This window comes from Ochotona princeps, chromosome X (genome assembly GCF_030435755.1).
Source record: "Ochotona princeps isolate mOchPri1 chromosome X, mOchPri1.hap1, whole genome shotgun sequence".
Lineage (NCBI taxonomy): Eukaryota > Metazoa > Chordata > Mammalia > Lagomorpha > Ochotonidae > Ochotona > Ochotona princeps.
The window spans coordinates 6,617,040-6,644,104 of record NC_080865.1 but is presented as its reverse complement, the minus strand read 5'-3'; the positions used below and the strand labels follow the sequence as shown (position 1 = coordinate 6,644,104).

The 27,065-nt window shown below is 47.1% G+C and overlaps 1 protein-coding gene across 1 annotated transcript; it reads left to right on the top strand.

Annotated features, from left to right (window-relative positions):
• Positions 1 to 272: 272 nt before the first annotated feature.
• Positions 273 to 27,065, top strand: GPR173 (G protein-coupled receptor 173). Its single transcript, XM_058658526.1, has 2 exons — positions 273 to 967; positions 24,678 to 27,065. Exon 2 carries the CDS (start codon positions 24,775 to 24,777, stop codon positions 25,894 to 25,896), a length of 1,122 nt encoding a protein of 373 aa, XP_058514509.1. The 5' UTR covers positions 273 to 967; positions 24,678 to 24,774; the 3' UTR covers positions 25,897 to 27,065.

The window sequence follows — 27,065 nt, the reverse complement described above, 5'->3', positions numbered from 1 at the left end:
CAGCTGAGGACCTCCGACTCCCCACTGAGGCTTTGCTGGGGCTGAGTGTTCCCAGCATCTCGGAGCCCGGATATCTGTGAGCTGCGGTACTTCCGCGACCAGAGGGGTCCCTCCGGCAACCCCTCTGTGCCCTCCTTTTCCATCAGGACCCCCCTCGGATGCTCTCAGCCACCCTCCTCAACCCGGATCTGAAACCCGGGACATAGCTGTCAGGCCAGCCCCCCTCTCTCTCTCTCTCTCTCTTTCTCTCTCTCTCTTTCTCTCTCTCTCTCTCTCTCTACCCCACCCCCTCTTTCTGGCGTCCATCCCCTCCCCAACACCACCTCTGCTGCTGCCTCTGGCTGTGGACCTGAACCTCTTCCCCATCCCTGCCAGGTCCGGGGAGCGGGGTGAGCCTGGATGGGAGCCCCCCCACCAACCTGGGGCTCTCCCAGGCCATGGCCCGGGTGCTCCCAGGGAGAAGCCCCGGACCCTGAGCATCTGCTAGAGGCTTGGCGGAGGCCCCGCTGGGACTGTGTCTTCTGAGGACAAAAGGCGGCGGCCAGCAGGCAGACGGGGTAGTGGGGGGAGGGGGCCCGGCAGGCGGACAGACAGGCAGCAGGGGACAGCGGTAGCCCCCCTCCCAGCTCGGCGAAGGCTTGAAGATGGGGTGAGAGTGTGTAATGGGGGAAGCACCTTCTGGGACCCCCACCTGCCAGCTAGTTGGGCATCCCAAGGCAATATGCTGCCCACTTGGTATTCCCCAACACCCCCGATGCTGCCGAGTGCACCCCTCCGGTGCCTGCTTCCCCTGATGCCTGCGATTTAGACCAACCCAGCTGTATCCACGGCAACCAAAGCAGGAGAGTCACTGGCCTCCCATCACAGAGGGTCCCACAATGTGGCCTGGGCTGTGACCGATCTTGGGGGTGGAGACAGCTTAAGCCCTCTTCCTGGATTCCAAGACATTCCTGCTGAGAAAGCCCAGGTAAGCAGTCAGCTTGGATTTCGGGGGAGGATGTTGGCTGGGACTTCCCTTGTGCCTCCCCACACCTTTTTCAGAGTCTCCATCACTGCTGCGCTCTGCTGGTCTCTGACTCCCTTTAGTCTCGCTCTCTCTTTCTGCTCCATCACGGGGCTACTTGGGCACCCAAGCCTGGAGACTCCTCACCTTCCCCCCATCTTCCTCAGTTCTCAATGTTGTCCCATGAGAAAGGGAACCACCACCTGTTTCCCCTCACAGGGTCTGTTTTGGTCATTATGGTGGCATGTGGGCCTGAGGCTGTGCTGACTGTGGAAGGGAAGCCTAGGAGGCCTGCCTTCCCCTCACAATGCCTGCACCCTGGGCAGGCTCAGCCTCCTGCAGCTGCCTCTTCTCCCCCCCCCCATCCCTCTCTCTCTCTCCCTCCTCCACTCTCCGAGTTCCTTGGCCTGCTTGCCATGTGTGCACGTGTGTGTATGTCTTTGTGTGTGTGAGCACCTGGATAGCAAGCAGGTGGGTAGACATGACAGAGAAGCTGCTCCCAGCCCAGACCACCCCTTCTTTCCTCCTTTTCTCTTTTCCTGCTCCCTTCCCTTTCTCTATTTCCTCCCTCCCCTCCCCCTTCCCTTTCTTCCTCCCTCCCTTCTGCCTCCATCCCTGCCTCCATCCCTTCCTTCCTTCCCTTGTCTCTCCCCACAGGTAGCACAGGTTTTTGCTCATTCACCAATGGAGACATTGCTGTGATGCCCAGCTGTGGGAAGGGGGGAAGCCACTGTAGGGCTGGAGGAAGGTGAGGTGGGGTGGGGAGCATTTCCAGGCCCTGGTGGCCTTGATGGCTCTGTGGGAGACAAGGACCAAGCCACACAGCAAGTGACGGAGACATTGTGGGTCCATCACATGGCTTTCTGTGTGTTTCAGATTGTCCATGTTGTGTCTGGGGCCTCAGATCTTGTGGCCTTGTATACAGTGGCCAGAGGTCCCTATATCTGGAAAGGCAGGAAAACCTAGAACATGGAGAAGATGGATTCTACCAGGGCCACTTCCCCAGCTCCTAGCTCTCTCTTTAACTTCAGTCGAGCATGCTACTTGTCGAGCCTCAGTTTTCTCCTCTGTCCAAGAGACTGGTAATCCTTCCTTCATAGGTGGGTGAAGAGATTAAGTAAATTGTTGTAAGTAACTAAGGGGCATGCTTCAAGGTGGTACTGACGCCATCTATGTTTGTTGCTGATTAATACTGTTATTGATTATTTGGGAGAGAGACTGGTCCATTCCTCGCCAGAATCTCAGCAAGCATCTGTGGAAGGCAGCAGGTGGGCAAATCGGAGAAGTGGAGGGGAGACAGGAGCAGTTCTGTGTGATTAGCTCTCGTTTGTAGGGACTGATGAGTGATGCTTGTGGACACAGCCTCCTGTCTCCGCCTCAGTCCAGTCTCCTTCCCTGTTCTTACCTCTGTACACATACACACACACAGACACACACACACACACAAGCTTGTGTCCTTGAGAGCCTGCAGCATTCCTGGCCTTGGTGATATATGTGTCTCCCTGTTGAGGGGAGACTTGGCAAGAGTTTGGCTTGTGGTCAATGGTTGGCAGGGCCTGGAGACAAGGCTGAAGCTTCTGTGCTCGCAGGGCTTCCAATGGAGCTGGGGTGTGGCCCATGCAGCTGCTAGGTCTATGGGGACTGGGTCCCAGAGATTTGTTCACCTAGAGCCTGGAGTGCGGGATGTTCACTGGTTTGTGGGTGTGAAGATGTGATGGAACATGGGGTGAGGGGTCATGGGTCAGGAGAGAAAGGGGGAAATTGGAGGCTAAAACCCAGAAGATTACCGCCCCCACCCCCAATGGAGGCAAGAAGGGCTTGGACTTTGAGGCACAGGCTTTTCCTGAAGAAGCATTTAGTATGGAAAGGGAGAGGAACCAGTCTGTGGTCCAGAGGTGTTTGGGCCTGAGTGTGGGTGCCTGTGTGCAACTGAAACTGTGTGTGTGTGATTTTTCATGGGCACGGACTAGGTGTGTTTGAGTCTGTATGATCAGGCTGTGTGATGCTATGTAAGAGTGTGTGAGTTCCTTGGTAGGCTTGTGTGTGTATAACGAGGGGTGGGTATGACTTAGCATGTGTGTCTAGGTGAGCAAAGGGGTACGTTTCATTCTGCCTTGGATGTGGGTGTGTTTCTCTAGCCATTAGGCCTGTTGCATGTCTAGTTGTGTATATGTGTGCTGTGAATTTGCCTTTGAGCACACATGCCTAATTCTATGCATATAATTGGCTTCAGAATGCCAATCAGGTGAATACCCAAGTGTACCTAATTGTGTATATTCATGTATGCTCACATGTGCACATGACTGTGGGTGCATCTACATGGTGTTAGGGCATATATGTGTGTGTGGCTGCTGGGGAGAAAGAGAGAGAGAACATGCTTCTATGTAAGAGAGAGAGAGAGAGAGAGAAAACATGCTTCTATGTAAGTGTGCCTGTCATGTATTTGTGAGTAAGCATATGCATGGATTCTCTAGCATTTTAAGTTAGGTGTTTGTGTGTGCCCATCTGAGTGTATATTGTCTGTAGACAATCCTAATTACCCACATGGATTTAAGCAATGTTAGGGCAGATTGGCACACTAGGATCAGGAGAACTAATTGTGGGGATAAGGGAGTGTGTAAATGAATAGATACCGTGTGGAGATGCCTATGTGCAAATGTCTGAACATGTAGATGACTGTGGCTGTGGGATGTGTATGCCTGTATGTGTGAGTATACACCAAAGGCTATGTGCACAGGTGAATGTATGCATTTCAATATGTCTAATTCTATCTGTGTGTACACTGTGATGTGTAAGTGCATGTCTGGTTGCGGCACGCTTGAGTAACTACATTTCATAATACTTGGGTGTGTGTGTCTCATGTTTTGTAATTTTTGAGCATGTGTGATATGTGTGCTGGAGTATGCCTTTGTGTCATCATGGGTGAACATTAGTGTATAATAAACATCTGTTTTTTTGTGTGAAAGAACATATTTGTGTGTATATATATATACACACACACGTGTGTTCATGTTCATCTGTGTGTGAATATGCCTATCTGTATGACTGAGTGCACAGGTGTGCATGTGTACCATTTTGCATAATTCTCTCTGCTTGCGTATGTGTGTTTGGATTTCTGTATGCTTTCTCTGGAGCATATGTTACCCAACATGTGAACAAATGTGTGTATGACATTCTGATCCCATAAACACATTTGGGTGTATATATATATATATATATCAGTGTCTTTGCATGGGTGTGTCTGTGATGAGGGTGGTGTGTGTCTGAGAAGATATGCGTGTGTACATGTGTATAAACATGCCTTTGTGTTCATGTTTGCCTGTGGGAATGTAAGCCTAAATGACTTGTTTGCATAACTTCTTATGGGGACATATAACCTGTGTGACTGTGCACAGTGTGCGTGTCTGGCTGTCATAGTGTGATTTTGTTTTGTGAGGACATTTGTATTTTCATATCTGATTATGTGTAGATGGGAAAGAATTGATGTAAAATAAACATGTGTGTGATTATGCTTGTAGGCATACATGCCCAGTTGTGCATACAAGCCTATGTGTTAAAGTGCCCGTGTATGTATACATCATCACCTTTTGAGCATGTGTGTAGCTGGGTATCTGTGTGAATATGTCTACATACTACACAAGATGTATGAATGTGTGTGATTATATTTAGGTGGTCATCTCTGAATGTATATGTGTATACACCTTTGGCAGTTCATCTTTGTGTGTCCATATTTGGTTATTATCTCCTTGGGTGTGATGCAGAGTCTGCCTGTCTGCAGGCATGTGCTTGTATGATGGTGTGTATGAAAGACACACACTTGGCATTTGGCCTACTTAGAAGGGCCTTCTTGCTGAGGGTGATAAGGGTTCTTGTGAGTTGGTGCGACTTCTTATGCATCTCTGAGCGTCAGTGGTGCCCTGCTAGACCATGTCTGTCTATAACTGTATACACCCTACAAGTTGGCAAGCTGTAACTCTTGAAAAGTTCATGTTCTGCCCATCTCTTCACCTCCATTAACCTGGGGTTTCTCCTGGTATGATAACTCCTTTTTAACTTTTAAGAAAAAGTGAGAGAGGGAAGGCAAGAATATGAACCTCTCATCTTCTGGTTCACTTTCCACATGGCTACAATGATCAGCATTGGGCCAGGCTGAAGCCAGGAGCTTCTTCCGGGTCTCCTGCATGGGTAGCAGGAGGTAAAACACTTGGGTTATCTTCTGCTGCTTTTCCTAGGCTATTAGCATGGTGCTGGATTGGAAGTAGAACAGCCAGACACAAACCGGCTCCCATGTGGTATGCTAGTGTTGCAGGTGACTTTACCTGCTATGCCAGTCCCTCTGGTAGAATAATTTATATCAATAGTCAAACTCGTTAAGTGGAAGCCAGTCATTGCTGATGTCCTGGTGGATAGGTGCATGTGACTTCTTTAGAAAAGGACTCCTTTGGGCTGGCGTTGTGGTGCAACAGGTAAAGCCATTGCCTGCGATGCCAGCATTCCACATGGTCACCAATTTGAGTCCCACCTGATCCACTTCTAATCTAGCTCCCTGCTAATGGCCTGTGAAAAGCAATGAAATACAATCCAAGTGTTTGGTCCTCTGCCACCCATATGGGAGACATAGATGAAGCCCCAGGCTCCTGGTTTCTCCCTACCCAGTGCTGACTTTTGTGGCCATCTGGGCAGTGAATCAGCAGATGGAAGATCTCTGTCTCTCCCTCTATCTTTCTCTGGAATTCTGACTTTCAAAATAAATGCATCTTTTTTTAAAATAAAAGGATTCTTTTGAACGCAAAGAGTATCCATTCTTCTAATGTCCCTACAACCAAAGGTCCAGGACAGAATGACATTGTATAATGTCTAAAGTTGGTAAATGGTTTTCACAGACAGCACCCAAACTGTACCATTCAGGCAGAAACCTAGATACAAATATGCACTTGTAAGTGAAGGTTTACCTTAGTAGGACGTATATGTGTGTGCTATGATATGTCAAGTGAGAGAGAATACACACTGTGGCATAGAAGAGAGAACATGAATATTTTGGAGCAGGATGTTTGTGTGTGATATTTGAGTGTGTTTAAGAGAAAAGGGGTGAGTGTCAGTGTAAGCTGGCCTATGTGGATAGAGAATGATATGAGTGAGAGTTTGGGGAAGGAATATGTGTAATGACGTGTGTACGTGAAGGATATGTGAATATGTGTGTATCTGGATGGTACGATTGAGAGCAGGGATTTCCTGGATGGTGTATGTGTTTGATAGTGTCTGTATCTATTGTGTAAGAGGGAGTTGTTGTTTCTGAATAGAGTTTATGTATGAGGGTATGTGAATTTATTAGGAGTGTGGGTATTCAAGTGTGGGCTTATCTGGATGATGTGAGGTGGGTGAGAGCACAAGTGTGTCTATGTAATGGAAGTGTTTGGTGGAATGTATCCAGATTCTGTGTGTAAGACAGAATTTGGGTACATCTGGGTGAGGATGAGCATGTTTAATAGTGAGTGTGTATATAATTAGGTGTGTGTAGATTATGTGTATGTATGGTGTGTGAGAGAATATGGTGTGTCTGCATTGTGTGCATGGAGTGTGGGAAGAGCTGGATCAAGGTGATTGAGAGAATAGGTAGTTTGGTGTGCGTATGTGGGTGGCTTAGCGTAGCAAGGATGTGAGAGCATGGGTGTCTCTGGTGAGAGGAATGTGCATGTGTGTCTGAATTGAGGATAAACTGGGCTACAATAGGAGTGGGAGTGTGTGTATCGGGATAGCAGTGTGTGTGAGGCATACATAGCCTTGCATACTGTGTAAGAAAGTGTGTGGATACATTTGACTTGTGTAAAAGACTATGTGTTTACACACTTGAAATGGGGTGGTTTTGTGTGTAAGCATGCCTTGATAATGGACAGGTGCTAGCTTCAGCAGCACATATACTAAAATTGGAATGATGACGGACAGGTAAGAGCATGAATGTATTTGGATGATAGCATGTGTCATAAAATATATCTGCACAGTAAGTTGTGAGACCTTGGGTTGTGTATCTGGGTGGAGAGTGTGTGTATGTATGTGCTTGTATATGTGTGTTTCAATATAGGGCATATGAAAGAGATCATTTTGGGGTACATCTGGATGGAGTGTGTGTATGCATCCAAATGGTGCAGAGGGGATGAGAACTGGGGGGAAGGAGGCTATCCCTGGTTGGTAAAAATGAAAGCTGGATATGTGTGGGTGGGGCGTGGACGTGGATGTATGTAGACAATGTGTGTGGATCTGAGAGGATCTCAGTAGTGTAAAAGGGATGAGTCTGAATGGTGGTGTGTTTATGAGAGAGAAGGTGTTATCTGAGTGGGGCTGTGTTTATGGTGTACATGTGTAATATGTGCATGTGCATGCAAAACAGAGAAGGACATGAGAAACTGGGTGTGTATCTGGATAAGATTTATGCGTGACTGGGTTCTCTGGATTATGTGTGGGTGGGTATCCACCTCATTTACGTGTGTGTGTCTGTGGGTGTTTTTGGATTTAGAATGTGTCAGTGTATCTGGGTGGGGTGTGTGTATGTGTGGTACCTTTGAGAAGTGTATCATTTGGGTGTGTTTTGATACTCTGTGTGTGAAAGACAGGTTGTAGGAGTACCTGGATGAGGTATCTGTGGGTGTTGCACTCGAGAGTACAGGTGTACTGAGTTGGGAGTTTATGTGGCTGTGTCTGGATGGAATGGTTACACATGTAAGGTGCACACATATGAGAAGTGTGTTTAAACGGGATATGTGTGAAAGGGTGTGAGTCCATTGGCACTGGGAGTATGAATATATATGTATGAATGGTCTCTATGAGAAGGAATGTGTAAGCTTATCTTAGTTGGGTTATGGAAAAGCATGAGTAACCAAGCAGGATGTATTCAGTTCTCTCTAGACAGTGTTTGAGATAATACAGGTGTATCAGGATGGTGTGAGACCGAGTGTGTTTAGGTCACTTTGTGTGTGGGGGTGATGTGAATTTGAATGAATCTGGGCAGGTGTTCATGTGGGTGTGACTGGAAAATGTATGTGGATGTTTGGCTGTCTCTGGATGAGAACTGTATGTGGCAAAGTGGGCATATTGGTATGTGAGTGTGACTTGATCTGTATGGTTTGTCGGTGGTGTTTCTGGATATTTTGTGTGGCCAGCAGCGTGGCTATGTCTGGATAGTATGTGATTATGAACGTGTGCATGAATGTACCTTCAATGACACATACCAGTGTATCTCTGCTGGAATGGCTGTCAATATCGACATGTCCCTCTTGGTCTGTGTATGTGACTGTGTGACTGGGTGTCAGAGGGGGTCAGTGTGTGGCCACTGGCCCATGTGGGTGTATGCCTGGACTAGAGGGGGATGTGTCTGTACCTGGGCCTGGGGTAAGTGTATTTCTCCATAGGAGAAAGTGAGTCTACAGGGCCTCTGGAGGCAGATTTTGAGTTTGAATCCTGGTTCTGCCATGGACTAGCTGTGGCTTTGGGTGCGTCCCCGAACCTCAACACAGACCAGTATCTGATCTTCAGGTAGGGCTAAAAATACTCCCTATTTCAGAGGGTGAGGATCAGATGAGTTAACAGATCAAAAGCACTCAAAACAGTGCCTGGCAGGTAATGAGGCCTCTGTGCCATAGAAGATGTTACCTATTAAGATAATTATCTGTACCAGTGTCTAAGTAACAGAATGTGCCCAGTTGCAAGTGCAAAGGGAGGCTGCTAAAGGCCTATTTGCCCCATTATCCATGTCCATGTGTTAGTGAGAAAACGAGTTTGTTCATCCTAGGAATATGTGAGTGTGTTTGCACAGGAAATTGTAAATATATATATTGGAGAGTGGAGATAATATATATATATATTTGGGGGAGAGAAACCCCCCCTCCTCTCTGTATATCTGACTTTCCAATAAAAATTCATAAATCTTAAAAAAAGTTCTTCTATCCACTGGTTCTCTCCCCAAAGTGGAGATAATATATATATATATATATATTCCAGTGTGCCTATAAAAGCACAAGTGTGAAGGAACGAAAGGTGTGTCCAGGGAACAGTTTGGGGAGGGTTGGACCTTTGAACATCTTTCCCAGTAGGACACACATCTGGAAGTATGAGGGCACACATCTGTACCTGTTCTTTTTTTCAAGATTTATGAATTTTTATTGGAAAGGCAGATATTCAGAGAGAAGAAGAGACAGAGAAAAAGATATTCCCTCCACTGGTTCACTCCCCAGGTGGCTGCACAGCTGGACCTGAGCCGATCTGAAACCAGGAGCCAGGAGCTTCTTCCAGGTCTCCCATGTGGGTGCAGGGTCTCAAGGCTTTGGGCCATCCTCGACTGCTTTTCCAGGCCTCAAATACGGAGCTAGAAGGGAAATGGAGCAGCTGGGATATGAATTGGCACCCGTATGGGATCCTGATGCATGCAAGGCAAGGACTTTAGCCACTAGGCTACTGTGCTGGTCCCTGTAGCTGGTTTTGTTTGTGAGTGAAGGTGCTTGCTGCTTGCGTTGCTGGTATGCCTACACATGTGATCATATTTCTGTCTGTGTGCATATGTGTGTATATGCATGCCAGCCAGCATTAATCTGACCATATGGACATGTCTGTAAGTGTGTGTGTGTGTGTGTGTGTGTGTGTGTGTGTGTGTGTGTGTCTCTGTGTGCGTACATGAATCTCCATTGTGAGTGCTTGGAAATGCCAGAAAGTTGGCATCCAGGCCAATACATGATAATGCAGATGTGTGTGTGAGCATAAAAGGTTTGTGTCTATAAAGCCATGCATTAGGATGTTTGTGTCAGTGACATGTGGGTATATGTGTAGGTGTGAATGGAGATGCGCAGCTGAGGGTTTATGCCTGTCTGTGTGAGTAAGACTCGGTGGCTGTGGTAGTGTGTTTGCAGCAGTGTGCCCTGCTCTCCAGGCCTGCTTATCCTCTGTGCAGGTAGCAGTGAGCATGAGCAAGATGCCTCTACACATGAGCATGCCTGTACTGAGTGTGGATGTCTGTACCGAGGTCATGGATTTTGGTGTCTTAGTGTAAGAGCCAGTGGCATGGGAGCAGAGCATCTATAGGATGTCAGTGGGACTTCACCTACGAATATCAACCCTTAGTACTATATTTGAAAGTGTGTAGGTCCATGCAGTGTGTTTTGTATATATGTGTGTCTGCTAGCACCCTGTTTGAATGCTGACTGTGTCTCGGCTTATGCCTGTATTTCTATAGAAAGGCGGTTATATCTGTGCACATATGTGTTATCTTTTAGTTTTGGCGGCACTTCTGGGCATGTTAAACTATGTGTGTACATGCAGAAGGGTGTGTGTGTGTATAATTATACTTGTCAGCTAGTGTAGTCTGCATATGAATGCCAATTCGAGTCTCCATGCACACATGTGATGTGCACATATCTCTGTGTGCAGGTGTTTCTATGCCATGTGACTAAATGTGAATGTGTTGGGGCTTTCACAACTCAGCAAACAAAGAAAATGAAATTACTATGTGGAGTAAACTGAAAAGAATCTAGGGATATTAGAGTTTGGTAAAAAGACATTTCTTTTTTTTAATTTATTTTTATTTGAAAGACAGGATTGTACAGATAGAGTGTGTGTGAGAGAGAGACAATGAGAGTCCTTCATCCACTGTTCACTCCCCAAACGGCCGCAACAACCAGAGCTGGGCTAGTCCAAAACCAGGAGCCAGGAGCTTCTTCCGGGTCTTTCATGTGGGTCCAAAGGCCTAAGGACTTGCGCCAACCTCTGCTGCCTTCCCATGCTATAAGCAGGGAGCTGGATGGGAAGTGGTGCAACCGGGACTGGAACTGGTGCCCATATAGGATGCCACACAGAGGCTTAGCTCACTACACCATGGTGCCAATGCCAAAGAAAAAAATTTTTTTAATCCACACTCTTTTTTATTATTATATTTTTGACAATCTTTACATAGTTAATTAGGGTAAAAAGGTTCAAGGGCTACAGGAAAGTGGGTAAGACTATTATTTCCATATTGTTTCCTTCATATATCTGAGGTATAGGGGGATTTTAAGGGAGAAGCCCCACCCAGTCTCCCACCCACCCCAGGTCCCTGATGTGGGGCATGCTCCGAGGATCCACACTCTCTTTTTTAAAGATTTATTTTATTTTTATTGGAAAGGCAGATTTACAGAGAGAAGGAGAGACCCAGAAAGCTGTTCCTTCAGAGGCTTGGCACAGTGGCCTTGTGGCTGAAGTCCTTGCCTTACACATGCTGGGATTCCATATGGGCACCGGTTCATGTCCTGACGGCCCTGCTTCCCATCTAGCTCCCTGCTTGTGTCCTGGAAAAGCAGTAGAGGAAGGCCCAAGGCCTTGGGACCCTGCATCCACATATGAGACCCAGAGGAGGCTCCTAGCTCCTGGCTTCGAATCGGCTCAGGTCCAACTGTTGCAGCCACTTGAGGAGTGAATCAGCAGATGGAAGATCTTCCTCTCTGTCTCCCCTCCTCTCTGTATATCTGACTTTCCGATAAAAATTCATAAATCTTAAAAAAAAGTTCTTCCATGCACTGGTTCTCTCCCCAAAATGGCTGCAATGGCAAGAGATGAGCCAAAGCCAGGAGCCAGGAGCTTCTTCCAGGTCTCTCACATGGAGGCAGAGTCCCACGTGGGTCCCAAGGGTTAGGGCAGTCCTCTACTACCTTCCCAGACCATAAGCAGGGAGCTGGATGGGAAGTAAAGCAGTTGGGACATGAACTGGTACTCATATCGTGGCATTGGAAGGGGAAGATTAGCCAATTAAGCCATTGTGCTATGCCCCCCAAATAAATTTCTTACATTTTCTTGATATTACAAAAATTGTAGAAAGAAAAACAAAAATGCAGTTTTAAGGGTTTTATTAAATATTGAATCTGTATACAACTTTGAAATGAAGTCTTTCCAGGATTTTGTCATGACATGCTTGAGCTCACTTCTAGAAACAGAACATTCTGTGGTTCCTGATGTGAATTTGTAACAGTCAACATTTGTACTCACTTCTGAGCCTTGGTCATGATGGCATTGATTATTTTATGGTCACTTGACTCACTGGTGGCCAGTTTCATCTTTATTTGGTAAATCTGTTTGTCCTACAGTGTATATCTTCCAGACCAAGTTATCGTAGCTTTTTTGTTTTGTTTTGCTTTGGATTTGGTCTTGGTGAAGCAAATAACAACTCATAATTTAGAGTTAGAGAGAGGGAGATACAAAGAGAAAGAAAAATCTTCTATCATTTGGTTTACTCACCAAATGGCTGCAAATGCATGAACTGGGCCAAACTGAAGACAGTAGCCTGGAACTCTTCCATATGGTTGGCATGGGCCCAAATCCTGGGGCCATCTTCTGCTGTTTCCCAGGTGCAGGGAGCTGGATGGGAAGTGGAGCAGGCAGGACAGAAACTGGTGTCCAAGCTCCCCATGCAGGTATAACTTCACTTAAGACCTGCCACTTCTTGATCTTGGAAGGCATACTCTTGAAGATAGGATCATATTCCATGGGAGTTGTCCAGGCAGATTGGCAAAGCTCACCTCAACAACAGTGGCTTTGGGGCCATCAGATGCCATTGGGTTTCTCTGAAGCATCAAGTGCAGTTTCTAACATTGGCTGGCGCTTACACATCACTCCAGCTTCTCCTTAGAAATGCAACAGCTGCTTATTTCCGTCTCTCCTTTCCATCCTCTTTCATCATTCTTTGTTCTTACAATGACCAGGCAGAGATTCAGATTTTTGCTTGAAAAAGCTACATGATCTCTTCTATCTCTTGTTGGTTACCGGTCACCACCACCAAGAAATTGGGTGAGATGACAGCAGATGCTCAAACAGTGTGTTTCATTTTCACTGATTTAAACGCCTTTCTCACTTATAATGAGACCTTGCATACTTCGTGGTCATTGTATTTTGTGCTTCAAAAAAGTCTTTTTAAAAGCAAAAGATTGGGGCTCTGCAGCATGGCCTAGTGGCTAAGGCCCTCGCCTTGATCCCATATGGCTGCTGGTTCTAATCCCGGCAGCTCCACTTCCTCTCTCTCTCTCCTCCTCTCAGTATATCTGACTTTGTAATAAAAATAAAAAAATAAATCTAAAAAAAAAAAAAAGGCAAAAGATTGGGCCCGGCGGCGTGGCCTAGCGGCTAAAAGTCCTCGCCTTGAAAGCCCCGGGATCCCATATGGGCGCCGGTTCTAATCCCATAAGCTCCACTTCCCATCCAGCTCCCTGCTTGTGGCCTGGGAAAGCAGTGGAGGACAGCCCAATGCATTGGGACCCTGCACCCGCGTGGGAGACCCGGAAGAGGTTCCTGGCTCCCGGCATCGGATCGGCGCATACCGGCCCATTGCACCTCACTTGGGGAGTGAATCATCGGATGGAAGATCTTCCTCTCTGTCTCTCCTCCTCTCTGTATATCCGGCTTTCCAATAATAATAAAAAAAATCTAAAAAAAAATAAATAAAATAAAAAAGCAAAAGGTTTATATTTGTTGGAAAGGCAGATATACAGAGAAAGAAAGCGGGGCGGTGGGTGCTGGGAGAGATAGAATGAGAGAGAGAGAATGAGTCTTTCATCTGGCACCAGTCCCAGAAGATTCTTCTTAAATCAAATGCTTCTTTTTCTTTTCAGTTAAATGTGATATTGGAAATTTCTTGTCACAAGTGCTCATTTTAAGCATCTCAGAATCATGATGGCGCTTTCCCCCTAAATAGATGCAGATGCTGTTCTACCCATCCTCTAAGTCTTTTTTAGTATCCAAATCGCAACAGCAAATATATTTCACCTGGGGGAACGATACTTATTCTCCCCTTTCCTGAGTCTAAGCTTTGCTTTAAATCCATAAACCTTTATCAGTGCTGCATACTCCATGTACAATATTTTTCACTGCCTTTAAATTTTCTAATGTAATTTTGTTCATGTGCTAAAGAAAAAATAGTTGCAGGCCTGCCATGATAGCCTGGTAGCTAAATCCTCACCTTGCATGCGCTGGGATATCATATGGGAGCCGGTTTGAGTCCCAGCTGTTTCAGTTTCCATGTAGTTCCTTGCTTGATGGCCCAAAGCAGTGTTTGGGACCCTGCACCCACATGGGAGACCTGGAAGAAGCTCCTGGTTCCTGGCTTCAGGGCGGCTCAACTTCAGGCATTACAGCACTTGGGAGGTGAACCAGTGGATGGCAGATCTTTCTGTCTCTCCTTTCTGTAAATCTGCCTTTCCAATAAAGAGAGAAAGAGAGAGAAAGAGAGAGAGAGAGAAAGAAAGAGTTGCTGAAACCAGTATAAGAAACAAGTTGCTGCCATGTGAGAATCATTCACAAAAAAATGCTGAAATGGTGGGGCCCGTGTTGTGGTACAATGCATTAGGTCACCGCTTGCGATGCTGGAATTCCGTATCAGAGCGCCAGCTGGAGTCCAACTATTCTGCTTGTGATCCAGCTCCCCACTAACGCACCTGGACAAGAAGTAGAAGATGGCCAAGTGCTTGAGCCCCTGCATCCACATGGGAGGTATACATGAAATTCCTGGCTCCTGGCTTCTGTCTGCCCCAGACCTGTACATTGAGCTGTTTGGAGGAGTGAACTAGCAGATCGAAGATTCTCTCTCTCTCTCTCCCCCTCTCTGTCACTCTGCCATTCAAATAAATAAGTTTCAAAAAAGTTCTTTAAAAGAAATGTTGAAGTGTCTCTTCTAACTCATAAATTTTTTTAACCTCCCTAACATTTAGGTTTAAAACCACCAAAAAAGATTGTGTTGACCGTAAGTTTTCACAGAAGGATCCAAAAAGCAGCTAGGGAGGGAATTGAATGTAATTAAGTTCACCTAGCGCCATTTACTGTGGAAATTAGACCTACAGTCAGCCTTTCGGAGGGGAGGCTGCTGAGCGTTTGCTTCTTGGTGTTTCCAGAGCAGGTTCCTGCTGTCACAGCCACTACCATAGCAGCGAACAGACCTAGGCAGAGTGTGCATAGTAGCTCCAAATAGCCATGATCTTTTAAAAAAAGATTTATTTTATTTTTATTGGTAAGTCAGATATGCAGAGAGGAGGAGGGACAGAGAGGAAGATCTTTCATCTGATGGTTCACTCCCCAAGTGGCCGCAAAAGCTGGACCTGAGCCAATCCAAAGCCAGGAGCCAGGAGCTTCTTCCAGATCTCCAACGCAGTCACAGGGTCCCAAGGCTTTGGGCCATCCTCTACTGCTTTTCCCAGGCCACAAGCAGGGAGCTGGATGGGAAGTGGAGCCACCTGGACATGAACCGGCAGCCATATGGGATCCTGGTAAGTGCAAGATGAGGACTTTAGCCATTAGGCTACTGTGCTGGGCCCAATCCCTTTGCATATTTCAATCTTAGTTTATTTTGGTTCTTCTTACTTTTCTCTGAAGGGCTTCTAACTTACATGGTCAGTGTTCATAGATGATCGAGATAAAAAATTAAAACTTTCTGGACTCAACCATCTTCCATGTTAGTGTCATGTTTATGTCCTTTAATTTCATCACCAATGTGTCTCTTAATGGCACTAATTGAAACAAGCTTCTTTCTTGCTCCTTTTACTTCCTTCACTGGTCCCAAGTACAGTGTGGACAATTTCCAGACAGATGGCTAAGACATGAAATCCTACTAAGAGGAGCATCTTAGCTTTGAGAAACCCTGTCACTAGCTGGTCACGATCTACCGAAGAATGTTTTAATCCAGTTGTGGGCCCGGCGGCGTGGCCTAGTGGCTAAAGTGCTCGCCTTGAACGCCCCGGGATCCCATATGGGCACCGGTTCTAATCCTGGCAGCTCCACTTCCCATCCAGCTCCCTGCTTGTGGCCTGGGAAAGCAGTCGAGGATGGCCCAAAGCCTTGGGACCCTGCATCCATGTGGGAGACCTGAAAGAAGCTCCTGGCTCCTGGCTCCTGGCTTCGGATTGGCTCAGCTCCAGCCGTTGAGGCTACTTGGGGAGTGAATCATTGGACGGAAGATCTTCCTCTCTGTCTCTCCTCCCTCTGTATATCTGACTCTATAATAAAATAAATAAATCTTTTAAAACAAAAATCTCAGTTTCTACTTCTTTTTAACAAGATTTATTTATTTATTGTTTGAAAGGCAAATTTTCACAGAGCTAGAAGGAGAGACAGTGAGATCTTCCATCCTCTGGTTCACTCCCTAAATGACCTCAACAGCCAAAGCTAAGCCAAGCTGTAGCTAAGAACCAGGAGCTTTCTGAGTCTCTCACATGGGTGCAAAGCCCAAGGTCTTGGGCCATCTTCTTTTTTGGACTTTTCCAAGTCCAAAAGCAGGGAGCTGGATCAGATTTGGAGCAGCCAGGACTTGAACTGGCGGTCACATGGGATGCTGGCATCACAGGTGGAAGCTTAACCTGTTATGCCAGAGCACCAGCCTAAGATCTTGCTTTCTTAATTTGCATTTCCAGATACTTTAAAAATTCCAAGTCTTTTTGTTGAGGGGCTCAACAGACCTCTGTAACTTCTGAAACTGATTATTCTCTCTTTTCTTCTCTTTTTAAAGATTTACTTATTTTGGAAGTTAGAGATAGAAATAGAGAGAGAGAGAGGTTTTTCTATCTACTAGTTTGCTCCTCAGATAGACACAATGGCCAGCCCTGTGCCAGGCTGAAGTCATGAGCCAAGAGCTTTATCCGGGTCTCCATGTGGGTGACAGAGGCCAAACACTTGGGCCATCTTCCACCACCTTCCCTGGTGCATTAACAGGGAGCTGGATCAGAAATGGAACAGCTGAGTCTCAAATAAGCTGGTGTTGCAGGTGGAGGCTCAACTTGCTAAGCCACAACTCCTCTCTACATTCTTAAGGGTGCAATACTTTGGGGATGGCGTTGTGGTGGTGAAGCAGGTGAAGCCACTGCCTATGACACCTGCATCCTATATGAGCATCAGTTTTAGTTCTGGGTGCTCAATGTCCAATCTAGTTCTATGCTAATGCACTTGGGAAGACAGCAGAAGATGGTCCAAGTGCTTGGGCCCCTTTACCCACATGGGGAACCCAGAAGCTCTGGGCTTCTAGCTTTGGCCTGGTTCAGCCCCTGCCATTCCAGCCATTTTGGAGAATGAACCAATGATTGGAAGATTTCTCGCTGTGTTGTCCTATCTTTAAAATAAATTTTAGGGCCCGGCGGCGTGGCCTAGCAGCTAAAGTCCTCGCCTTGAATGCCCTGGGATCCCATATGGGCGCTGGTTCTAATCCCATAAGCTCCACTTCCCATCCAGCTCCCTGCTTGTGGCCTGGGAAAGCAGTTGAGGACGGCCCAAAGCCTTGGAACCCTGCACCCGTGTGGGAGACCCGGAAGAGGTTCCAGGTTCCCGGCTTCGGATCGGCACGTACCGGCCCGTTGCGGCTCACTTGGGGAGTGAATCATCGGACGGAAGATCTTCCTCTCTGTCTCTCCTCCTCTGTGTATATCTGGCTATAATAAAATGAATAAATCTTTAAAAAAAATAAATAAATTTTAAAAATTTATAAAGAAAAAAAAATAATATTCTGCAACAAAACTGCAAAGACCTGAAGTTCCTTTTAATGAATCAGTTTGATTAAACTATTGTGAAGCTTCATTTAATTATGTTAAATCATTTTATCTAGAAGCAAAAGAGAATAATTAATTAGGAAATCCCACTAAGAATCAGAATTGGCTAATTTTTAATGTCAAATGTCATTAAAGCAATTGCAAAGTAAGTTTAAAAATTAATAGAAATGATAGTGTTGTCATGTCTTAAAAAAGATTCCTTATCTTTCGGAAGCAGAAACTAAAGTACTTATGTTTGAAATGGCATAACAGATATGCTTCAGCATACTGGCAGGTGGAGTTGGGCAACAGGAGACTGGTTCTGGATAGATCATTAGTGACTCTGACCTGGCTACACTGAGCTACATTGCAGCAGTGCTACAAGTGTGATTTAAAAAAAAAAAAGTCCTTATGTAAAGAAGCAGCAATCAAGGCAATTAACAAAATAATGCAGTCCTCTTTAGGAATGCCTAATACTATACGATACAAATTGAACATCCCTAATGTAAAAATTCAAAACTTGCAAATGCTCCAAAAGTTGAAATTTTTGGAGCACAGACATAAAAACTGCAGTGGAAAATTCCTTATCTTACCACATGTGATGGGTCACAGTCAAAATACAGATACACTCACAATATGTAAAGAATTACCTTCAGGCTGTGTGCACAAGGTATATATGAAAAACGAATGAATTTGGGGTTTCTACCTGGTTCCGGTTCCCATCTGTATGCAGGTACCCCAAACCATTTCAGATAAAGGATACTCAACATTTCTATTCTTACAGGAAAAAAATGTTGCAGAAAAAATAAGATGAAATCAAAAGAGAAACATTGGAAGCTAGTATTATGGCCAAGTGTGTTGGGCTGCCATTTCTGATGCTGACATGCCGATTCAAGTCCCAGCTGCTCCAATTCCAGTCCAGCTCCCTGGGAAGGCAGCAGAGAGTAGCCCAAACGCTTGAATCCCTGCCACCTCCATGGGAAACCCAGATGAAATTCCTGGCTTGCACCTGTCCCAGACCTGGCTGTTGGCCACCATTTGGGAAGTGAATGAGTGGATGGAAGATATCTCTATTACTCTCTCTGTAACTTGGCTTTATAAATAAATTTTTTTAAATAAAAGAAACATTGCACGTGTAGGTATAGGCCAAATAAAAAACCCTGCTGATGATAAGCATCAAATAATCTAACTCTCTGGGCTGTTTCAACAGGAGGTAATAAAAACATTTGCAAGCTGTAGCTCCCTAGAGCCCTTGTTGCTCTGGCCCCCTTATTGTGATAAGTATCTACCAACTGGGCAGCCCTGCAACGTTTCCACTTAGGCAAGAGGAGTTAACTGGTCTGTGAACAGAGAACAGAGCGTCTTTGAGAGTGTATCCATCAGTTTGAGCGATTTTATGTGCACGTGTTTGCCCACAGCTGTGTGAGTATATATCGGTATGTGCAGTCTATGAAAAAACTTTATTTGAAATGGACAGAGAAGGAGAAATTTCTCATCTGCTTGTTCACTCCCCAAGTGCCTGCACACTGCTGGGACTGGGCCAGACCAAAGCTAGAAGCCCAGAACCCAATCAGCTCTTCTATGTGGGTGATGGGGATCCAAGAACTTGCTTCATTGCCTTCTGCCTCCCAGGGTACACATTAGGAGGAAGCTGGAGTCAAAGTGAACATAGGCTGTGCTACATGGGATGCAGGTGTCCCAAGCAGGATCTTAACCAGCTTTCCAAACCCAGCCCCACTGGCCACACTGTGGCAATTTTTAGCTGTGTATTTGACTACACTTGCATATTGCTCTGTGTGTGTGTGTGTGTGTGTGTGTGTGTGTGTGTTGGAGCTGTTATCCATCTGTGCATGAGTGAGCACATATGCAAATGGGTGTGCATGTATTTGTGGTAGAATGTATATGTCTGTTTTGGTGAGTGAACCTGATCTACGTGAGAGGGTTTGAAGCATTCTCTGAGAGCACACTGTTAGAGCACGTTGTGTGGGTTAACCTGAGCAGTTTTGTATTTGCCTGTTTTTTTTTTCCTCTGTGCAAACAAGCTACAGGTATCTTAGGGGAATTCTGTCTATACATACATATACGTGTGTGCGCATACTGGCCTATGTGACAGAATCTAAGTACATAACTTATATACACGGTGATAGATATGTCACTGTTATGAGAGTTTGAAAATGTGAGAGGATTTGAATAACCAAGTGTATTGGGTCAGTGGGTACATACAAGAGTGTGGTTTTGTGGGCCACTGCCATTTTCATGTACTCAACATCCTTTTTTATGTAACAGATTCAAGTGTCCCTTGGTAGCTGAGGGAGGTTGATTCCAGCACCTCCTGTAGAGGTAGTTATCAAAATTGATATGCTCAATTCCCTTATATAAAATGGTGTAATATGTGCATGTAACATAATTCAATATATGTATATGTGCAGTCCTCTTGTGTACTTTAAGTCATCTCCAGATGGCTTATAATGCCTAATAAAATGCAAATGCTATGTAAATAGTTGCTAAAGTGTGTCATTTATGGAATAATAAGAAAAGAAAATCTGAACATATTTGTTACAGGCACAGGGCTTTTTTTCCCAAATATTTTCAGTGTGCAGTTGGTCAAATCCACAGATACAGAGGGCCAGTTGTATTTTGGAACACCCTTTTGCTTTCTGGAAATTAAGTTCTTAGATCGTATACCCTCTCTGCACACTAATTCAAAGGAAAATCTACATCATATTTATATAACATCTGTATTGTAGTGATAGCAACTTCAAATATGAAATAAAAGGAAGTGCTTGATAAAGAAATAATTCATTTTAACAGGTGAAAGTTTGAGAGTGGCACTGCCCAGGAAATACAAGAAAGTTATTAGAGGCTTGTAACACGTTATCGTGAATAAATATCAATTTAGGAGGAGAAAAGTCCGATGCACAAAGTACAGCAAAATAATCGACAGTCCTTGGGGTGAGATTTTGCAACGTGGTTCATAACTCCAAGGAAAGAGTGTCACAAACCAGAATATAATCCCCCTCTTGACTTGCGTGACAACCACACTTCTGTGCCACTCAAGATATATTACAACTGGGGGGTGGGTTGTGATACATTGTTTATGTATGAACTAGAGTTATGTATGATCTAGATTACGTTAACTTTAAGTCCAAGGTCTTAGGTGAAGTGGGCTGCTGTGCTGGCTGTGTGGGACAGCTCCACCTGTCATTGGATTGTGAGCCCTGGAGTTAGTTGAATCTCCTGCCCCCAGTGGCAGCCAAAACGGTCTTGCAAATTTCCCAAATGTCCCCTAGGGGGCAGTAGCGCCTTTGTTGATGACACAGCTCTGGCACTTAAGCTGGGTACCTGTGCGGAGGCAGGGTACACTGTGTTCCCGTGCAGAGAACAAGCTATACCTCCCCCTGTGTGTGTGTGTGTGTGTGTGTGTGTGTGTGTGTGTGTGTGCGCGCGCGCGCGCGCGCCCGCCTGTACTCTGAGCTGGCTGCTGCTGTCTGCAGGTCTCTACATAGCAGTGGGCTGTGTGTGTGTGTGGGGGGGGTGTGCGTGTGTTCGCACACATCCTTATCCTCGACTCTGCCCAGCCTGTGCTGCCAGTCCGTGCTCAAGAGACCCCTCTTTTTAGTTATACTGCTTCCCCCGCTGGCACCACAGTGTTTCTGTTCTGTTTGCTTGTCACTGTTGTTACATAGTGGTTTGGTGGAGATTTAGCTTTTCGTTTTCACTGAGACCCTGAGCTATACATTGTCCTCTTTCTTGGTCTTGGGGTGTCTCTGTGCTTCCTTTTCTATCTGCTTTTTTATTTCGGTGTTTCTCTGGCTTCCCTCTCTTTTTCTGGCTCCCTGCCCTCAGTTTGTCTATTTCTTTTTCTTCCCTCATGTTCTCTCTCTCTCTCTCTCTCTCTTTCTGTTTCTGTGTCTATTTCTCTCTCTTCTCTGTCATGCTGTTTTGCTGGGCTGTTCGTTCTCTCCCTCCCTCCCTCCCGTCTCCTCCGTCACTCTGACTGTAACATGCAGTCTCTCTCCTATCAGTTTCTCCCAGTTTTCTCTTAAGGAGCAGGTGTGTGCGTGTTTATAGGCATATGCACACATGCACGCATTACCCTCCACCAGCCAAGGGCTGTTCCGCAGTTTTGAAGAGGCTATAGGGCCTGCAAGGGCTGAAAGGGGGGACACCAACCCTACTATCCCAAGCAGCCCCTCCCTGGTCTCCTCCCATGGCCTACTGGTGCCAACTCTGACTTCGTCCCCCAAAAACAGTGCGGCTACAAAACAGTGCAAGAGGGGAGACATTCCCTGAGCTGGGAAGACATTTGCTTAAGCCCCACCTCATGGGATGCCAGGCTCTCCCCTGTCCCCACAGTAATCCTGAGCTTCTCCGCCTTCACCCGCGCTGCCTGGCTGATTTCCCTCTGGGGTCAGCCCTATTAGCTTAATCACATCATTGCACTTGCTGCCTGCACACACTGGAAGCTCTTGATTCCCCACCCCCACCCCCAGGCTTAGCTGGGTGGTTCCTATTGCTAGATACAATGCTCCAGCTACTCCTTTGGCAATTTTACCTGGTGACTTCCAGGGGGCGCTCTCGACCTGCCAGCCATTTAGTTCCTCAGTCAACTAAGGGGCCATTTTGTCAGAGTGCCCACCATGGCATAGGGAGACCTTCTAGAAGAAACTGAGTCTAAAGCTTTCATTGTAATAGGATAATACAGGCAATACTTATTTTTAAAGATTTATTTAAGATTTATCTATTTTTATTTGAAAGACAGATTTGCAGAGAGGAGAAATGGAGGTCTTCTATCTGCTGGCTCACAATGGCCGGAGCTGAGCCAATCCAAAGCCAGCAGCCAGGATCCTCCTTCAGGTCTTTTACTTGGGCACAGGGTCACAAAGACTTGGGGCATCTTCCACGGCCTTCCCAGGCTACAAGCAGAGAGCTGGATGGAAAGTGGAGCAGCTGAGACACGAACTACTGTCCATATGGAATGCCAGTGCTTGCAGGTGGAGGATTAGCCTGTTAAGCCGCTGCACAGGCCCCAGCACACAGAATTTTTAAAGGAAATCATATAATGCAACAGAAAAGAGAAATTCTTGGAAGCCAACTACAGGAGGGAAAGGGCTGTAGGGGTGCTCTCATCTCTCACCTGGACTCCTCAGGAACCTCCTGCCATCTGGTCCCTGCCAATACCTGAGAAATGCCTTGCTCTTTCTCCCCAACAGGCAACATGGAGTCCCATGGCTGGGCCTGGCTCCCCTACCGGGACTCGTGTTCCCACAAATAGCCCTCGTGTCTCCCTGCTCCGCCTCCTTTGGTTCTTTTTTTTTTTTTTTTTTTAAGATTTTTTTTTGGGGGGAAGTCAGATATACAGAGAGGAGGAGAGACAGAGAGGAAGATCTTCCATCTGATGGTTCACTCCCTAGCAGCCACAATGGCTGGAGCTGAGCCAATTCAAAGCCAGGAGCCAAGAGCTTTTCTGGGTCTCCCACATGGGTGCAGGGTCCCAAGGCCCTGGGCCATCCTTGACTGCTTTCCCAGGCCACAGGCAGGGAGCTGGATGGGAAGCAGGGCCGGTGGGATTAGAACCAGCACCCATATGGGATCCCAGTGCGTTCAAGGCGAGGAGTTTAACTGCTACACTATTGCGCCAAGCCCATTGGTTCTTGATTAGTGTGATTCCTTCCTTACTTACCTCATCAGCAACTGCAGCACAACTACCTCTAGCACTTCCTATTCCCTTTCCTTCATTGTGCTTATTCTCAGGAGCCTGTCTTTGGACTTGTATACTTTCGATATCGCCTCTGGATGATCTAGTTTGTCCCCTCTCCAAGGAGCAGTGGTCCTCATCTCTCTGGCTCACAGCTGTCCTCTCAGTACCTGACACACACTTGATGTGCAACAAATGCTTGCTTTGGTGAGCATGGAATGTACGTAAGCCTACCTCTGATTTCACTTAAAGCAGAATCCGAAGTCCTCACGTCAAGTGAAAATCACAGGCCCACATGGCTTGGCCCCAGACCCTTCTGTGCCCTGTCTCTTTCCCTCACTCATTCCAGTTACATTAGTCTTTCTACTATGCCTCAAGCACTCTAGAAATCTATATAATGAGTAGTTACCAGCCATTTCCATTTTTTTTTTAAGATTTATGTGTTTTCATGGGAAAGTCGGATTTACGGACAGGAGAGACAGAGAGGAAGCTTTTCTGTTCACTGCAAAAAAGTGGCTGCAAAACCCAGAGCTGAGCTGATCTGAAGCCAGGAGCTTCTTCTGGGTCTCCCACATGGGTGCAGGGTCCCAAGACTTTGGGCCATCTTTGACTGCTTTCCTAGGCCACAAGCAGGGAGCTGGATGGGAAGTGGAGCAGCCAGGACACAATCCAGCACCCACATGGAATACTGGGAGGAGAGTCAGGGAGGAGAATCAGCCTGTTGAGCCACCGCACCAGCCCACTATTCTTTGTTAAAAGATAAAATAAAGCGTTAGAATAGCACGAACCATTATAGAATAGTAGTAAACACAGTGAATGCATGTCTCAATACATGTGTATTGCATGTGCTATTAGTGCTGTTTGGCGTGTGTGTGTGTGTGTACTGGGTTGCACTGTAAAATACATTTTGTATTATGAGCAGTGGTCAAAAGTTTGAACATGACCTTAAGACTTTACAAAGCAGAAGAGCCACACAGTAATATCCCCGGGTCCCAGAGGCAGTGATGGGGAATGATGACATCTGGAGAGATGAGGCCATCTTCAGCCAGCCGAGAGGGGATGAAAGTGGGCCAGGCCAGGGATTGAGTCGGGAGTACTTGGAAGACTGACAAACCTGACCTTTCCGTTCTTTCCTCACCATCCCTTTCTGTCTGTTTTTCCCTCTGTCCCCCACCCCCTCCCTCGGTCATCTGGTTCTCTGCTTCCCACCTCACTCCAATCCTTTGGGGCACTGGGACTCCTCCTTGATACAAACTGACAAAATTTCTCTCTCGTCTGTCTGTCTGTCTCTCTCTCTCTCGTGACTTTCTCATTCGCTCTGTCTCTGTGTCAATTCCTATCCATGTGTAGCTTTCCTGCCCTTTTCCTCTTTGTTCTGTCTCCTGTTCTCTATCACTCCGTCTCTGTGTACCTACCTGTATCTGTTTTTCGTTTTGTCTCTATGTGTCTCCACCATTGTCCCCATCTGCAGGTGCAGCCCACAGGATAACTGATGGAGTCCCGCAGGGTCCATCAGGTACCGGACTGGCTGACCCCATAGGGTTGACAGCAGCCCTTGCCCCCTCAGTATGGCCAACAGCACCGGAGAGCCCGAGGAGGCGAGCGGCGCCCTGTCCCCGCCATCAGCGTCGGCTTATGTGAAGCTGGTGCTGCTGGGACTCATCATGTGCGTGAGCCTGGCAGGCAATGCCATCTTGTCCCTGCTGGTGCTCAAAGAGCGTGCCCTGCACAAGGCTCCTTACTACTTCCTGCTGGACCTGTGCCTGGCCGATGGCATACGCTCTGCCGTGTGCTTCCCCTTTGTGCTGGCTTCTGTGCGCCACGGCTCCTCGTGGACCTTCAGCGCGCTCAGCTGCAAGATCGTGGCCTTCATGGCTGTGCTCTTTTGCTTCCATGCGGCCTTCATGCTGTTCTGCATCAGTGTCACCCGCTACATGGCCATTGCCCACCACCGCTTCTACGCCAAGCGCATGACACTCTGGACCTGTGCAGCTGTCATCTGCATGGCCTGGACCCTGTCTGTGGCCATGGCCTTCCCACCTGTCTTCGATGTCGGCACCTACAAGTTTATCCGGGAGGAGGACCAATGCATCTTTGAGCATCGCTACTTCAAAGCCAATGACACACTAGGCTTCATGCTTATGTTGGCTGTGCTCATGGCAGCCACACATGCTGTCTATGGCAAACTCCTCCTCTTCGAGTATCGTCACCGCAAGATGAAGCCAGTGCAGATGGTACCAGCCATCAGCCAGAACTGGACATTCCATGGCCCTGGGGCCACCGGCCAGGCTGCTGCCAACTGGATCGCCGGCTTTGGCCGTGGACCCATGCCACCAACCCTGCTGGGTATCCGGCAGAATGGTCACGCAGCCAGCCGGCGGCTGCTGGGCATGGACGAGGTCAAGGGTGAGAAGCAGCTAGGCCGCATGTTCTACGCGATCACACTGCTCTTCTTACTCCTCTGGTCACCCTACATTGTGGCCTGCTATTGGCGAGTTTTTGTGAAAGCCTGCGCCGTGCCCCACCGCTACCTGGCCACCGCTGTCTGGATGAGCTTCGCCCAGGCTGCCGTCAACCCGATCGTCTGCTTCCTGCTCAACAAGGACCTGAAGAAGTGCCTGAGGACTCACGCCCCCTGCTGGGGCACAGGAGGTGCCCCAGCTCCCAGAGAACCCTACTGTGTCATGTGAAGCAGGCTGCTAGGCAGACAGGCAGGGAAAAAGTCATGGCCACCATGACGGGGGCCACCAGGAAGGGCCACATGGGGCCCCACACAGGAGCCTTCTTTTTTTGAGCTCCAGCCCCAGTCCTTAGAACCACCCAGAACCCAGGCACCTTTCCCAACACCTCCCCAGGGTGGGAGACTGGGAAAGAGATGTTCCTAGTTTTGTGGGGTCTGTCTCCACCACCTCCTTCTCCACTTTCTACAATCTCATTTTCTCTCTCTTTTCTCTCTCTCTCTCTTTCAGAAGTGACAATTCAGAAAAATAAAACAAAACTGAAAATGCAGGTTTTTCTACGAACAGTGGAGGAGACAGGCTTTCTTGCTTTCAGTGGCTCTCCTTCTGACACTGTCCGGAAGGGGCAAATGTGTCCTGTAAAATAGATTCCCAGAGCTCTGTTGCCCCCCTCCCCTCTGCTCCCACGCCCCCTCCCCTCCCATGTCCTTTAGCAAGGCCTGGATGTTGGAGAGGAGGTGAAACTGATCCAAGGCTACTGACAAGAGGGACCTTAAAGCAGGGGGTCTGGATCTCCCAGGGAGCAGGGATGTTTAATTGCTATGTGCTGTGCAATGTTGTTTTTGGCTAACCCTGGTCCCAAGCCCTGTCTCCTCTTTCCCCTCTCCCCCACTCCCGTGTCCAGACCTCCCAAGTGTATCTTCAACATCTGTTTGAAAAGCCAAGAGGGCAGGGGATGAACCCGCGGCCCCCTGCCATCCCCCAGGATGGGTCCAGGCTAGGTGAAGAACAGAATGTGCGTTGAACTCTTCCAGCTGAAGAGCCTCAAGTTTGGCTGCATTTTCTTAACGCTGGATGCCCAACCCCCAAATCTTCCTGAAGACACAAGATCCCATTGCAGCACTGCTCAGGCAGGGCTGTGGTGGGTGCCCTGCAGGCCGGAACAGCTCCCTGGGGGTGAGGGGGAGTTGTAGGGAGGGAGCTGAAGTCCTCCCAGAGGAACTAGACCCTAGTACCTGGAGTCATAATTGAACACAACCCCTGCCCCCTGCCCCAAATTGCTGCCTGGGTTCACACTACTCTTCTGAAGATGGAAATTCTTTTTGGGGTCTTGGTAACTGATAGTGGTACAAACTCCAAGGCATTAGAGACTTGAGTCCATTTCTATTTGACTTCTTTTG